The 13,589-nt window shown below is 52.5% G+C and overlaps 1 protein-coding gene across 4 annotated transcripts; it reads right to left on the bottom strand.

The window, feature by feature from the left end:
* Positions 1-7,550: 7,550 nt before the first annotated feature.
* LOC120888058 (sialic acid-binding Ig-like lectin 14) lies at positions 7,551-11,725 on the bottom strand. 4 transcript variants are annotated; one of them, XM_078033062.1, is made up of 8 exons: positions 11,298-11,725; positions 10,846-11,229; positions 10,350-10,628; positions 10,028-10,075; positions 8,458-8,760; positions 8,222-8,357; positions 8,023-8,089; positions 7,551-7,829 (listed from the first exon to the last, which is right to left on the bottom strand). In XM_078033062.1, exons 1-7 carry the CDS (start codon positions 11,332-11,334, stop codon positions 8,047-8,049), a joined length of 1,230 nt encoding a protein of 409 aa, XP_077889188.1. In that variant the 5' UTR covers positions 11,335-11,725; the 3' UTR covers positions 7,551-7,829; positions 8,023-8,046. The 4 variants fall into 4 exon arrangements, with proteins under 4 accessions (XP_077889188.1, XP_077889186.1, XP_077889187.1 ...); XM_078033060.1 differs by having other exon boundaries at positions 8,671-8,760; positions 11,298-11,601; XM_078033061.1 differs by having other exon boundaries at positions 8,671-8,757; positions 11,298-11,594.
* Between the last annotated feature and the right edge of the window lie 1,864 nt (positions 11,726-13,589).

Raw genomic sequence — 13,589 nt, 5'->3', positions numbered from 1 at the left:
AAAGACAAGAAGACGACTTTCTTCATGAAGGATGTGATGCACAGACAGAAAAACCCCGGAGTGCATACAGATGAACTTGGGGCTCAAGAGGGGAGTCAGCAAAGCTGCCAGAGATTAGTCCAACTACAGAAATTAAGTGTATTTCCGTATCACAGGAATAACAGAGACGGGATCTTGTGAACGCTGCTGTTGGCAATAGTGTCTGGGGGAGGAAACCACAAACAGGGACCAGGTCTGAAGGATCCCGAGCCATTGAAACCAGCTCTGCCTGTCACTGACCTGAGTCCCCCTCGATGTGGGGTTGCAAAGCAAAGTGTGAGCTATGTGCTGTGAAGAAGGTCAGAGCTGGTCCATTAAGGGACCTTTGATAGATCCACAAAGTCAGCTGGACAACTGTGGCCAAGGGACGTTTGCTGTCTTCTGTGTCTGTCCCCCAGATGCCACCCCCTTGCATTCCCTCCGTGGAGCCCCCAAAGCATTTGCTTTGGAGCTGCCCAGCTCAGGAACTGCTGTTGGCTCTCAAAAAAAAAAAAAAAGAAAGAAAGAAATCTTTAAGATTATATTGTGGGGCTGGGGCTGTAGCGCAGTGGCAAAGCGCTTGCCTAGCATGTGTGAGGCCCTTGGTTTGAGCTTCAGCAGCACATACAATAAACAACAACAACAACAACAAAAATGAAGGCACTCCATTGATACTCAACTAGAAACAAAATTTTTTAAAAAGATTATAATGTGCCTCTTAGCAGGTAAATGGATGGAATTAGAGAATATCATGCTAAGGGAAATAAGCCAAACCCCAAACCCAAAAGGCGAATGTTCTCTCTGATGAGTGGATGCTGATCCATAGTGGGGAGAGGGGTAGGGAAGAAGGAAGGAACTTGGGTTTGTGCAGAGGGGAGTGAGGGGAGGGGTGGGGCTGTGGGGGTGGGAAGGATAGTAGAATGGGACAGACATTACTACCCCTATACATTATGATCACACTCCGGGGGCGGCTCTGCACCATGGACAGCCAGAGGAATGAGAAGGTGTGCTCCATTTGGGTGCAATGGGTCAAAATGCATTCTACTGAAAAATTAATTAAATAAAATGCAAAAAATGATTATTTTGGGCCTTAATTTACTTAACACATCAAAAATTATGATAAAACTAGAACATATCTAAGCACTTAGAGGCTTATCTAACAAAACCATGGTGTCACCACCTCTTGAGCACCTGTATTAAGGACATTCAAGGTGCAAAGAAACTGAAGATATGCCACGTTAATGGGTTTGGAAACAACAGTGCAGAAACATCACCTCTACAACTAAGCTACATCCTTGCCTTATTTATTTTTTATTTTGAGACAGTGTCTGCTAACTTGCAGAGGCTGGTGTTGAACTGCACTGGGGGTCAGAGAGATGTGCCAGGACACCAGAGGCTCTGAGGTCCAGGCTGGCCTAGCCCAGGAGGTCAACAGGGATCCTATGACCCCCACATTGCACCTGCCCTTGGCCCAGAACCTCAGAGATCTTGCCTGCCTTGAGCTGGACAGCCTAATTCAGGCCCACAGGCCATGCTACAGAGGATGGTTCTCGCCATGGCCACTCCAACTTACAAAGGAGGCCCCTGATGGGAACCTTCAGACTAGGTGACCCCTGAGACTTGGATAAAGTAGCAGTGGGTCTCAGGTTCTCCACGGGAAGGAGAAGCATCTTTCTGGGACTAGACACAAGGTGGTTCCTCTCCATTTAGCTCCAGGGACCTGATGAGCAGGGATCCCATCTTAACTCCATCCATGACCTGACCCCAGTCTCCTCCTCTGTTATCCGTTTTGGAGAGTTGATGCTCCTGTCACTATCAGAGTGATTCCTTAGGTTGACAGGTGTATAGCATACCACACCCTCTTCATATAGAAAGCAGCTATTGTCCTGGAGGAAACTCAAGAGGTGACATTGACCTTGACGTTTGTATTTTATAGTTTCACCCTGTTTGTATGGGGTCCTTGGAACACAGTAACCATGTGTCTGGGATCTCAGGATTCCAGGATCCCAGGAGTAGAAGGTACAGAGAATAAGGTCGCTTGTCCTTGGGGACGAGAGACAGAGATACCTGCAGAGTCAGCCTCAAACCGCACCCCCCCCAGCTTCTCCAGCCTCAGTCCCACCCAAAACTAGAGGCACACCTCATGCAGGAGTGTATAGGTCTTTCAAAGAGTCTTATGCCCATAGGCCCATACCTTGTCCTGTGCACTAGGAGCGAGAAAAAAATGGAGTGGGTGAAGGGAGAGGAAGTTGCAACCAGACACCACAAGGCACGGATAAAGAGGCAGAGAAGGAAATTACCCCATATCCTCTAGCAGGAGAGCTGGGCCCCGGGTAGGGAGGAGGCCAGACCAGCCTGCTTCAGGGCAGAGTGCCCATCAAATGTAAAGGAACCCAAATCACTGAACTGGGGCCAGAGCAGCAGCCATTTTCACATGCAAGAATGGTAATGGATCTCTGAGAGAGTCCCTACATAGGTATATGATATCTTTATTGACATGAGACTCGTATGAGATGCAATCATCAATGATAATTTCGGATGTGAAGGATTTGGGAGGATGAGCTGAAGAGGAAACTGATAGGATGCTGGATAAGGCAGTGTTGTCAACTGCAGGGCTCCCCCTGTGGAGGACAGAGGCAGTGCAGCCCAAAGTCCTAGACTCCTGGCAACCAGGTGAGCAGGTGCCTCTAGGAGCATTCCAGAATAAGAGTGGAGTCCATGCAGCAGGGGACAATTATGAAGGCTGGGGGGTTGGTGGGGGGTGGGGGTGGGGGAACGGGCTGAGCTGAGGGACAACCTAGGTGTTATGACGTCCCTCCTTCAAGCTGGCTTCCTTCAGGTAGGATACCTAGGTTCTATTTTTGTTTTGTTTGATTTACAGTATCTATAAAAATATTTTACTTGGGGAAATATACATTATCTAAGATTTACTCTTTTCACAATTTTTGTGTGTATATTATTCAGTAGCATTCAATACATTCACTTCCTGGGCAAGTAGAATTTCTTCATCTTCAAACGGTGACTTTGCACCTGTGATCAACCAACACCCAGTTCCCTTCCCCTGGGCCTCTGGCAGCCACTCTTCTTCCTGCTGTCTCTGTGGGTCTGGCTGCACAGCCCTTATGAGTAGAGGGAGACACTGGTCCTTTCCCATGGTGTCTTCAGAATCATCTATGTTGGAGCCTGCACTGGGGCTCTTAGGGCTTGGTACTAGGTCCTGTTGTGTGTGCACCTTCAGCTTATTCTTTGAAGCACTAGTGGCCACTCAGATAGCTTCCATGCTTTGGCCATCATAGAGAATGCTGCTATGAACATTGGTGCACAAATACCCGTTAGAGCCTCTGCTTTCAACGTGGAGGGGGGTATCTACTAGGAGTAGAGTTGCTGAATCACGTAGTTCTGTATTTATTTGGGGCGGGGCAGGGAGCTGCTGTATCATTTTCCACAGTGTCTAGACTCTTTTACATCCCCAAACAAGTGTTCCAATTTCTCCACATCCTCACCAACACCTGTTATTTTCTGGTTTGGTTTTCCAGTAGCCATTTCAATGAGCGTGAAGTGTCACGTTACTGTCGTTTTGTTTCTTGTCTTTTGCTTTTGCTTCTGGTCCTGGGGATTGAACCCAGGGGTGCTTTACCACTGAACCACAACCCCAGTCATTTTTATTTTTAACTTTGAGACAGGTCTTGCTAAGTTGCTGAGGCTCTCCTCAAACTTGCAATCCTCCTGCCTCAGCCTCCTGAGTCTCTGGGATTACAGGCTCATTGTAGTTTGGATTAGCATTTTATTGTGATTGCTGTTCATTAAAAGATCACACATGCCATAGTTTTAAACTATCAATTAGTTTCCAATATGTAAATATTGTGAAGTCTGTAGGAATGGTATGGAAAGACAACTTCCCTCAGCAATGGGAAGACGAGCTACTCCCCCAGGGATCTGCTGGAGCTGAGCTCAGCTTCTCTCTTGCTTGGACTCTCCTTCCACCACTGAGGTCCAGTCTATCTCCTCCAACAAAAATAGTACAAACAGTAATCAAAGAGAAGAACAACTGACTTAATCCAACTGGGCTCCTCTAGCAAAATACTGGAGACTGGGTAATTTATAAACACCAGAAATTCATTATTCACATTTCTGTGTCCAGGAAGTGTGGTCCAAGATCCTGGCACCAGGGGGTTCCGTGTCTGCTGTGTAGATGGCCTCTTCTCACTGTGTCCTCACAGGAAGAAGGGGTGGCACACACCTTCCTTGCTCTCCATTAACCCCATTAGTGAGGGCAGATCCATCAGGACTCAGGCCCACCTTTTAGTGACCTCATCTGGGAGGTTCAGATTTCAACCTATATGGTGCTGGGGTTGTAGCTCAGTGGTAGAGGCCTGGCCCAGCACCTGCGAGGCCCTGGGTTTGAGTCACAGTGCTGATTATAAATAAATAAATTAATTTAACAAATGTCCCTCGACAACTTTAAAAATATTTTTAAAAATGTTTTAACCTATAACTTTTAGAGGACACATATGGCTGTAATCTCAGCTGCTCAGGAGGTTGAGGCAGGAGAATCACAAGTTCAAAGGCAGCCTCAGCGACTTAGCAAGGCCCTAAGCAACTTAGTGAGACCCTGTGTCTAAATGAAATATAGAAAGGCTTGGGGATGGGGCTCAGTGGTTAAAGTCCAAGAAACCAAAACAAAACAAAGTGTTGGTGTTGGGGCGGAGGGACCAACCAAAGAAAGAGCAGGAAACTGCAGGACGCGGCCAGAGCTGAGGTGCGAAGCAGGGTGGTTACACTCCACAGAAACCTGCCTTCTCCTCTCCTGAGGCTGGGGCCGAGCCCAGGGCAACTGAGGACGCCAGGCTAAGGTGAAGCCACAGGAGAAAGTCCAGCCCGGGGACAACTCCGGGTCCAGCACCAGGCACTGCAGCAGCGTTCACCCTGGCAGCCAGCGGGATCCCAGCAGGGAGGGGGCCAGGGGACAGCCGCAGTTTATCCTGAACTGAATTACTGCTAAAGGACACTCGGGGAGGAGCAGGGCTGACTCTGGAGCGCGGCAACACGACGTCCAGTCCGAAATCACTGAACAGATTTAAATCAAAACAGGAGGACCGGATGCGTTCTGAAGAGCCAGGAAGGAGCAGGACTGTGCACCTGGGCCTCCCAGCTGTGCCCATGGCGATGGACACTCCCACGCGGTGGACACGCCCACTGTGGTGGACACGCCCCCATGAGGGACACGCCCACCGTCAAAGTCACCTGGAAGGTGAGGGACACGCCCAGGAGGACTTGGGGCAGCTGCTCTGACCCTGGCCCCCCAGCCCCATCTGGCCACTGTCCCGCTCTCCTCTCCTCTGAGTTTGATTCCTTTAGATCCTCTTTCCACAGACAGCGCAGGATCCTTCCTTTGTCTGCCTTGTCGCACAGCACTTCCAGGGCCGCCCAGGTTACCCCGGGCCACCAGGGTGGCCTTCCTTCTCTTCCTCCTCCGTCCTCCCTCCCTTCCTTCCTCCTTCCTTCCTCCCTCCTTCCTCCCTCACTCCCTTCCTCTTTCCTCCCTCCCTCCCTGTCTCTCTCCCTCCCTCCCTCCCTCCTTCCTTCCTTCCTCTTCCCTCCCTCCTTCCTCCCTCCCTCCTTCCTTCCTCCTCCCTCCCTCCCTCCCTCCTTCCTTCCTTCCCCCTCCCTTCCTTCCTTCTCTTTTTCCTTCCTTCCTTTCTCCTTCCTTCCTTCTCTTCCTCCTTCCTTCCTTCTCTTCTTCCTTCCTTCCTTCTTTCCTCCTTCCTTCCTTCTTTCTTCCTTCCTTCCTTCTTACCTCCTCCCTTCCTCCTTCCTCCTTCCTTCCTCCCTCCTTCCTCCCTCCCTCCCTTCCTCTATCCTCCCTCCCTCCCTGTCTCTCTCCCTCCCTCCCTTCTTCCTTCCTTCCTCCTCCCTCCCTCCTTCCTCCCTCCCTCCTTCCTTCCTACCTCCTCCCTCCCTCCCTCCTTCCTTCCTCCCTCCCTCCCTGCTTCCTTCCTTCCTTCTCTTCCTCGTTCCTTCATTCCTTCTCTTCCTCCTTCCTTCTCTTCCTTCTTCCTTCCTCCTTCCTTCCTTCTCTTCCTCCTTCCTTCCTTCCTCCTTCCTTCCTTCTTTCCTCTTTCCTTCCTCCTTCCTTCCTTTCTTCTCTTCCTTCCTTCTCTTCCTCCTTCCTCCCTTCTTCCTTTCTTCTCTTCCTTCTTCCTTCCTCCTTCCTTCCTTCTCTTCCTCCTTCCTTCTCTTCCTCCTTCCTTCCTTTCTTCTCTCCCTTCCTTCCTTTCTTCTCTTCCTCCTTCCTCCCTCCTTCCTTCTTTCTCTTCCTCCTTTCTTCCTTCCTCCTTCCTTCTTCCTTCCTCCCTTCTCTTCCTCCTTCCTTCCTCCCTCCCTCCCTCCCTACCTACCTACCTACCTACCTATATTGGGGATTGAACCTTGTGGTGCTCTACCACTGAGCCAAATCCCAAGCCTTTTTGCTTATTTTATTTGTTTATATTGTTTTAACGATTTTTTAAAATATTTTTAGTTGTCGATGGGCTTTTATTTTATTTATTTCTGTGCAGTGCTGAGAATCAAACCCAGTGCCTCACATATGCCAGGCAAGTGCACTGCCACTGAGCCCCAGCCCCAGCTCTGCTTATTTTATTTTGAACACAGCATCTTGCTGAACTGCCCAGGCTGGCCTCAGACTTGCCATCCTCCCGCCTCACCCTCCCCTGTAGCTGCCTCATCCCACTCCTGACCCTTCTTTTTATTTTATGACTGAATAATGTCAAAACCCTTTAGAAAGAGTAAATTACCAGGGATACATTGACACATGGAATACGCTATTAAATACAAAAACAATATAAAACCCCAAAATGAACTATCCGTATACGTCATGTCATGGATAAGACAGAGAAACCATATTGAGAGTCAACATGAGCCAGCTGGGTGGACACGCCTGTAATCCCAGTGAGTCCGGAGGCCAGGGACAGGAGGATCGCAAGTTCAAGGCTAGACAGGGCAACTTAGCAAGACCCCATCTCAAAATAAAAGTATTAAAATTGCCTGGGGCTTTGGGGCTGGGCAGAGTCGCTCCTTCAATCCTAGAACTGGTGGGAGGGAGGCCCCATGCTATCCCACCAGGGGTAGGAAGCCCAGACTCTGGCAATACAGAAGTATATGGTTGGAAGAGGGATTGGTGGCCCCTGTGGAAGTGGGTGCACTGGAAGGGCCCAGAGAGCCATAGAAGGGTGGGGGGCTGGACATCGGCAGGCTGCGCCCGGTGGTGGAGTCAAAGAAGTGTCCACAGGGGAACTTCCGCCTACCGTGCTCTTCAATCTTCCTCTTACTCAACTGACCTTACGCATCAAAAAATGAACACGAAGGGTGGGGTCAGCTCCGGCAAGCACGGCTTAGCATGCAGGGCGCCTGGTTCCATTCCCAGCACAAATAAAGAGAGGAAGGAAGGAAGAAAATGCACAGCAAGCCTTAGTTAAAATACGTCCAACAAAATGGAATGAAACGTTCAGACATAATTGTGTTCCAGAAACTGCTGCAGAGATTGTAAATAGGGAAATCTTTTATGTTGCATTGTTTAATAAGTGTGTACTCATAGTTAAATGCTACAATATTTTACAATAATTATAATGAGGTAGAGTCTTCAACTGGAAAAGAAATGCTGGGTTCGGGACACCACGTGTAGTCATGGGTTCAGGACGCCACGTGTATTCCGGTCTCTGCTGACCGGGAAGTTGGGAGGCCAGAGACTCAAGTGTTGAGATGGCAGGTTCTTGGTCTTGGGGCAGGGAGCCAAGTTCACTCCCTCTGCAGGGCTGGGGATGAAGGGGGAAGAGAAAGGCAGGAAAGAAGGGGTAGGAAGGTACCATCAGGCAGTGGAGTGAGACCAGCAGGGATGGGTGGGGTAGGCAGATGGGCAGGCAGGAGGCAAAGAGGTGGTCAGTAGGTGAGCCCAGGGTCTCCAGGGAGAAGCTGGCAGGGAGGTCCATCTGGGCTGGGTGTCCATACCTCACTCTGTCTTGGGTAGGGGGCTCAGCCAGGCCTCTTGGCTCTGCTCCCCTGGGCACCTGCACACCTGCAGAGCCAACAGGAGCCTCGGATCAGAGCCTGCCACTTTAAATCTAGCTCCAGGTGGCAGAACAGCTCAGCCCTCCTAGAACTCTGGGACCCCTCCCCGGGCTCCCTGGAGAGGGCTAGGCCAGCTCACCTGGTGTAGTAGATCCAGGTGAGGCCATAGGTGAGGAGGAAGCCAGCCCCCATGACAGCCCCCCTGACCAGGGTGAGGATCAGGGGCCAGGAGCCCTCCTGCTTCTCAGGGACACACAGGCAGGAAGAGGAGCTTCCTGGGAAAGGGGAGGGGTAATGTTCTGTCCCCAGGCCTCAGCCCTCGCCCACCCAAACACCTGGCCAGGTTGCCACCCCAGCACTTTCCCTGCTACTCGCTCTGCACAGAGAGGCTCAGGAAAAGGTGCTGGGAGCCCAGCGGGTGTCGAACCTGGCAGGTAAACTCCCCTTCATCCTCAGCCCCCAGGAAGGGCAGCTCCAGGACCCCAGACGCTGAGACCTGGGAGGGACTCAGGGCTCTGGTCTTGCAGGACCAGCTCAGCAAGGCAGGCGGGTTGCTGTCCGCCATGCAGACCAGGTGCAGGGACTCACCCTCCAGGACAGACAGTGATGTGGGTCCACCTTCAGGGCTGGGGGTAGACACAGCAGGCAGGGAGCTGACGGGTCTGTTGCTCCCTCCTTCTTCCCATTGAGCAAGCAGAAAGACAAGACCATGTGGCAAGGACTGAGAAGGGATCGGTCATAGAGGTGCCCTGGGGTCAGGCCAGGTGGGCAGAAGGACAGGTGGGCGGAGCCAGGATGGAGGAGGATGGCTCTCATAGTAACAGGGAGGGGTGACTCAGAGAGCCATGGGCCAGCAATTGACCCAGCTCTGAGGTCCAGGAAGATGTACACATCTGCAACCAAGCGGTGAGAACCAGGTGCCCCCAAAGCAGCATTAAGGCTGGGACAGAGGCAGGGTCAGGACTTTGGAGCCTTCCGTGCCAGGCTGCAGGCCATGGGCTTTGTCCTGAGGTTCTGCAGAGCTGAAGGGAGCTGTGAAGAGGGAAAGGACAGGAGCAGCACTGGGACCAGAAGATCCTGTAGGGATCAGGCAGGGCCTGGACGGGAGAGGTTGGACAGGAGGTAGGGAGGCTGGGAAGAGGCTGAAGGTAGAGGCTAGGTTTGAGGACAAGACTTGGGCTGGGTCTGGCCAAGGGGAAGGAGAGGAGGAGAGTGACTTCAGAAGGAAAGGTCTTGAACTCACTGATGCAGGGTCACAGCTGGGGGAAAGGCACTCACTTGGTGCATGTGCAGATAACCCCCTGGATAAGGGAAGGGGTGCTGGGGAGGCACGGGCTGGAGTAGGCTAAGTGTGCAGCTGGTGGCCCAGGGAAGGAGCTGGCCAGAGGGGGGGGGGCATCAGGGCAGGGTGGGAGGAGAGATGAGATCACCCAAAAAGAGAAAGAGAAACAGAGGTCCCAGGAGCAGTGGGGAGAGGGGCCACTGGAGGCCCTGGGGACGGAGGAGCCAATGAGAGGAAAGGTGCCCCGCATGGGGGAGGGGTGGACAGGACTGCGGGAGCAGGGCGCAGCGCCAGCCTAGGGCAGAGAGCAGAGGCCGCAGTGGCCGGAAGGGGTCTGTTCAGGGGCAGTTTCAGTTCTGCAAGGGAAGGCTCTGCAGACTCATTGCATGACCCTGTGAATGGACCGCTGTGCTGCCCAGGCCAACTCACAGAAGTGGCCAGGAGGGTAATTTGTACCTGTTTATTTTATCACCATCAGCAATAAAATGGAAAAGAAGAAAAAGGGATTCCCAAATGCGTTGCTGGGCGTGTCCATGGGAGACCTTGCTGAGGGTGGGGGATGGCCCCCTCAAGGGCCCGGAGGGAGGTTCCCATCCCTGGGATTTGAACCCTGGGCTTGTGGAGACCTCCCAGCCCAGCCCAGGAGGGCCAGCACTTTCCTACCTGTGCCGTTTCCAAAGAGGATGCGGACGCTGCGGTTCTGAGGGGCATCTGGGAGGAAAGACAGGGCCCTGCTTCAGAGTGAGCAGTGGGAAGGGCGTGGGCCAATGGAGGAGCCCAAGGTGGCCATGGACATCAGGAAGGGGGGGTGCTGTCCCTCTGACCCCCCAACCTGGACTCCAAGCGCTCAGTTCCACAAACTAGTTGTCTGACTTTATCCTTCTACATTCCTACACACACTCACACACACACACACACACACACACACACACACACACTCCCTGCTCACAATACCCTGGGGACCCCGCTGGCCTCCTGCACTCACAGGACACATTGAGCTGGACGGTTCTCTCCGTGGTCACCGCAGATCCTTGCAGTTTCACCTGACAGGTGAGGTTGGTGTCATGGTCCTGGGGCCGCGGGGTGAGGCTGAGCACTGAGGACTGGAGGGCCCCGGGGGCCATGGAGCTAGTGACCGCCCCTGTCCAGGAGAATCGGAGAGGCCTTCCCCCTTCACAGGACCCCGGCAGGCGACAGCTCAGGTTTGTGGGGCGGCCGGACTCCAGAGGCTCCAGAGAGTGGATGACGGGCTTCTCTGTGAGGGCTGAGGAGGAGAGAGCCAGATGCCTGGGCCCCAGAGAGAGGGGACACCCAGGGGGACGCTGAGAGTGACTGGAGCCTCAGGGTCCAAGCTGGCCCTGGGTCCTGTACCACCTCTGAGCACCCGGCCCCAAGACCAGAGCAGGGACAGCTCTAATGTCCTGACCCTGTTCTAATCCAGGGGTCTTCACTACCTGGGTACCATCCTGGGCCCCGCCTACCTGTCACCTGCAGAGTCAGCTTCTTATCTCTGTAGATATATTTTATATTCTGTCCTATATCTGCTCTCAGGACGTAGCTTCCTGTGTCCTCCTTCTTGGCGTCTCTGATGAGCAGAGAGCAGTTGTTGTCCCTGACGTCCCCAGGGAGATGGAATCGATTCCTGTATTCTGTTCTGACGTCCACGACTGGGTTGTTTGTGGCCACAGGACCATAATAGTATGTCCAGTCCCCTTCCCGGAACCAGGAGATGTAGAGCTTGCTGGGGGGATCCTTCCTTCTCCAGGGGTAGGAGAAGGAGCAGGGCACCAGGGCACACAGGCCAGCCTGCACTGTCACCGACTCCTGCAGCTGGAGCTTGTACCCCGCATCTTCCTGCAGGGACCCTGGGGGGACACAGAGGCTCAGCTCAGCCCCGTCCCCGTCCTGGCCACCCCTCCCTCAGCCCACTCACCTGCCCAGAGCAAGGGCAGCAGCAGCAGGGGCAGCATCCTGCATGTGCCAGGGCCGGAGCCAGTCCAGGGTCCTCTGAAGCTGGGGTAGGGCAGGACAGAGGAAGCCCTGGCAGGAAGCCAGTGGTGAGTGACAGCTGTGGTCACCCTCCAAAGGGGAACTGGTGCCTTGTGCTGCTGGTGCTGAGGTGGGGCTGGGGACCAGCTGCCTCCCCAACCTACAGTTGCCTCAGGGATGAGCTGAGGTCCCCAGAGGGTGGAGTCTTGTCCAGACAGGAGGCTGGAAGTGCTTCTCCTATAAAATGGTGTAAATCAGCAGTAGATCATCAAGGGGTGGATACAGATGGGAAAGAGGAAGGACAGCTGGGGGTGGAGGATGTGCCCAGACTCAAGATCCAGAACCCTGAGTGGGGACCCCCTTTCCTGAGGCTCATTGAGTCTCCTCGGGGGAACAAAGAGCAAATTCACTGTCAGGAGCTGTGACGAGGGGAGGCTGGGCTGTGTCCAGGTGGTGGGTGTCCCCCCTCAGGAAGGGTGGCCAGTCCTTAGCCACACATACACCACGTGGATGTGAACTGGCCCATAACAGGGAAGATGTGGACCCTCCTGGTTAGTTACCATGGTGTCTCCTGGTCCCTTGGATTTGGGTCACTGACCCTGTGATTGTCCTCACGCCTGGTGACGATGTCCAGATCAGGCCTTAGAGTAGGTAGGGGTTTGGAGGAAGTGCCCGAGGAGGAACCCAGACTTGGCCTATAGCTGTTCAACCTTATGAAAGTCACCTGCACTCTCTGTGTCTAAATTTGCTCATCTGGAAAATAGAGGCAATCATTGAAATGCTGTGTGAGGGTCCCATGATTCATGTGTGTAGTGTGCCTAGGAGATGCCTGGCACTGAACTTCATTCCTTCGTTCATCATGACACCCACGGGGCACCAAGATACCGCAGAGGATAAGTTCAGGTTGGGAGGTGAGTCAGAAATTCCAGTGGGGAGACATAGTCTCCCAGGGAATGATTTGTTCTAGGAAAAATATGAAATCAGGAGTGCCGAAGAGGATTTGTTGAGATCTGCTGTGTTTGGTAACATGGCCAGGGAAGGCCACATGCCAGAGATGCCCTCTGTCAAGACAGGAGGGGCGCAAGGCAGTGAGTTCAGTGTCTAGGCAAAGTGGTCCATTCCAAGGGAAAGGGCACCTCTAGAACCCCAAGGGAGTTGGGTGATGGGCATGGGAAATGCCAGGTGACGGCAGGACAGTGATGGATGGGAAAGGGGGGAGTGTGATCCAGGAAGTTGTCCTGGGCCAGATGGTGGAGAGATCTGGAGGCTGTTGCATGAACTTGACGATTGCTGAATGCATTCATCAGGGCTCTCCTGAGAAACGGAACCGATTGTATGTGCGTGTGTGTATTTATTGTGGTAGTCCCTCTTATTCCACATCTTCACATTCCCTGGCTTCATGGTCCAACAACAACAACAACAACAAAAAGAAATTTAAAGTGTATGGAAAATTCCAGAAATCCACAATCCAGGAATTTTAATTTCTCCCCATTCTAAGCACTGTGAAGAAATCATGTACTGTCCTGCTCTCTCTTGCCCAAGATATGTATTTTCCTTTTTTCTAGCATATCCATAGCTGTATAGGCTACCCTCCCATTACTAACCATTTCAGTTCTCAGACCAACTGTTGCCATTTCATGGGCTTGTGTTCAGGTAGCCCTTACTTTACTTATTGTCCCCAGAGCACAAGAAAAATTATGTCAACAATTTAGATTTGCCAAAGAGAAGTGCAAATTTCTTCCCTTCAGGGAAAATGTGAAAGTTCTCAATGCTTGTGGGAGACTTGGCACTATCTGCAGCTTCAGGCACCCCTGGGGTTCCTGGAAGCTGTCCCTCAGGGATAAGGGTAAGTCCTGGATAGGGAATTGGCTCACACAATCACAGATTCCAAGATATGTAGTTGGCAAGCTGGAGACCCAGGGCAGCCATTGGTGTTGGAGTCCACAGCTGGCAGGAAGAGAGCTGGGAAGAGCCCACATATCAGTTCCAGCCTGAAGGTAGAGAGAAACTCATGCCCCAGGTTGAAGCAGTCAGCAAACGATTAGATCTACTTACTTGCAGGAGGGTCTGTCGGTCTACTCAGGTATTCAGCTGGTAGGCCCAGGCCCACCCACATTGAGGAGGGCAACACAATTAACTCAAAGTCTGCTCATTTAAATGTCCATCTTATTCCAAATGCCCTCACTGAAGCACCCAGAATAATGTCTGAGCAAACATCCAGATAACCCACGACCCA

Source organism: Ictidomys tridecemlineatus, chromosome 15, assembly GCF_052094955.1.
Source record: "Ictidomys tridecemlineatus isolate mIctTri1 chromosome 15, mIctTri1.hap1, whole genome shotgun sequence".
In the NCBI taxonomy this organism is placed as follows: domain Eukaryota; kingdom Metazoa; phylum Chordata; class Mammalia; order Rodentia; family Sciuridae; genus Ictidomys; species Ictidomys tridecemlineatus.
Note: the sequence above shows the minus strand (reverse complement) of the source record. Positions and strands in the feature narration are given on the sequence as shown.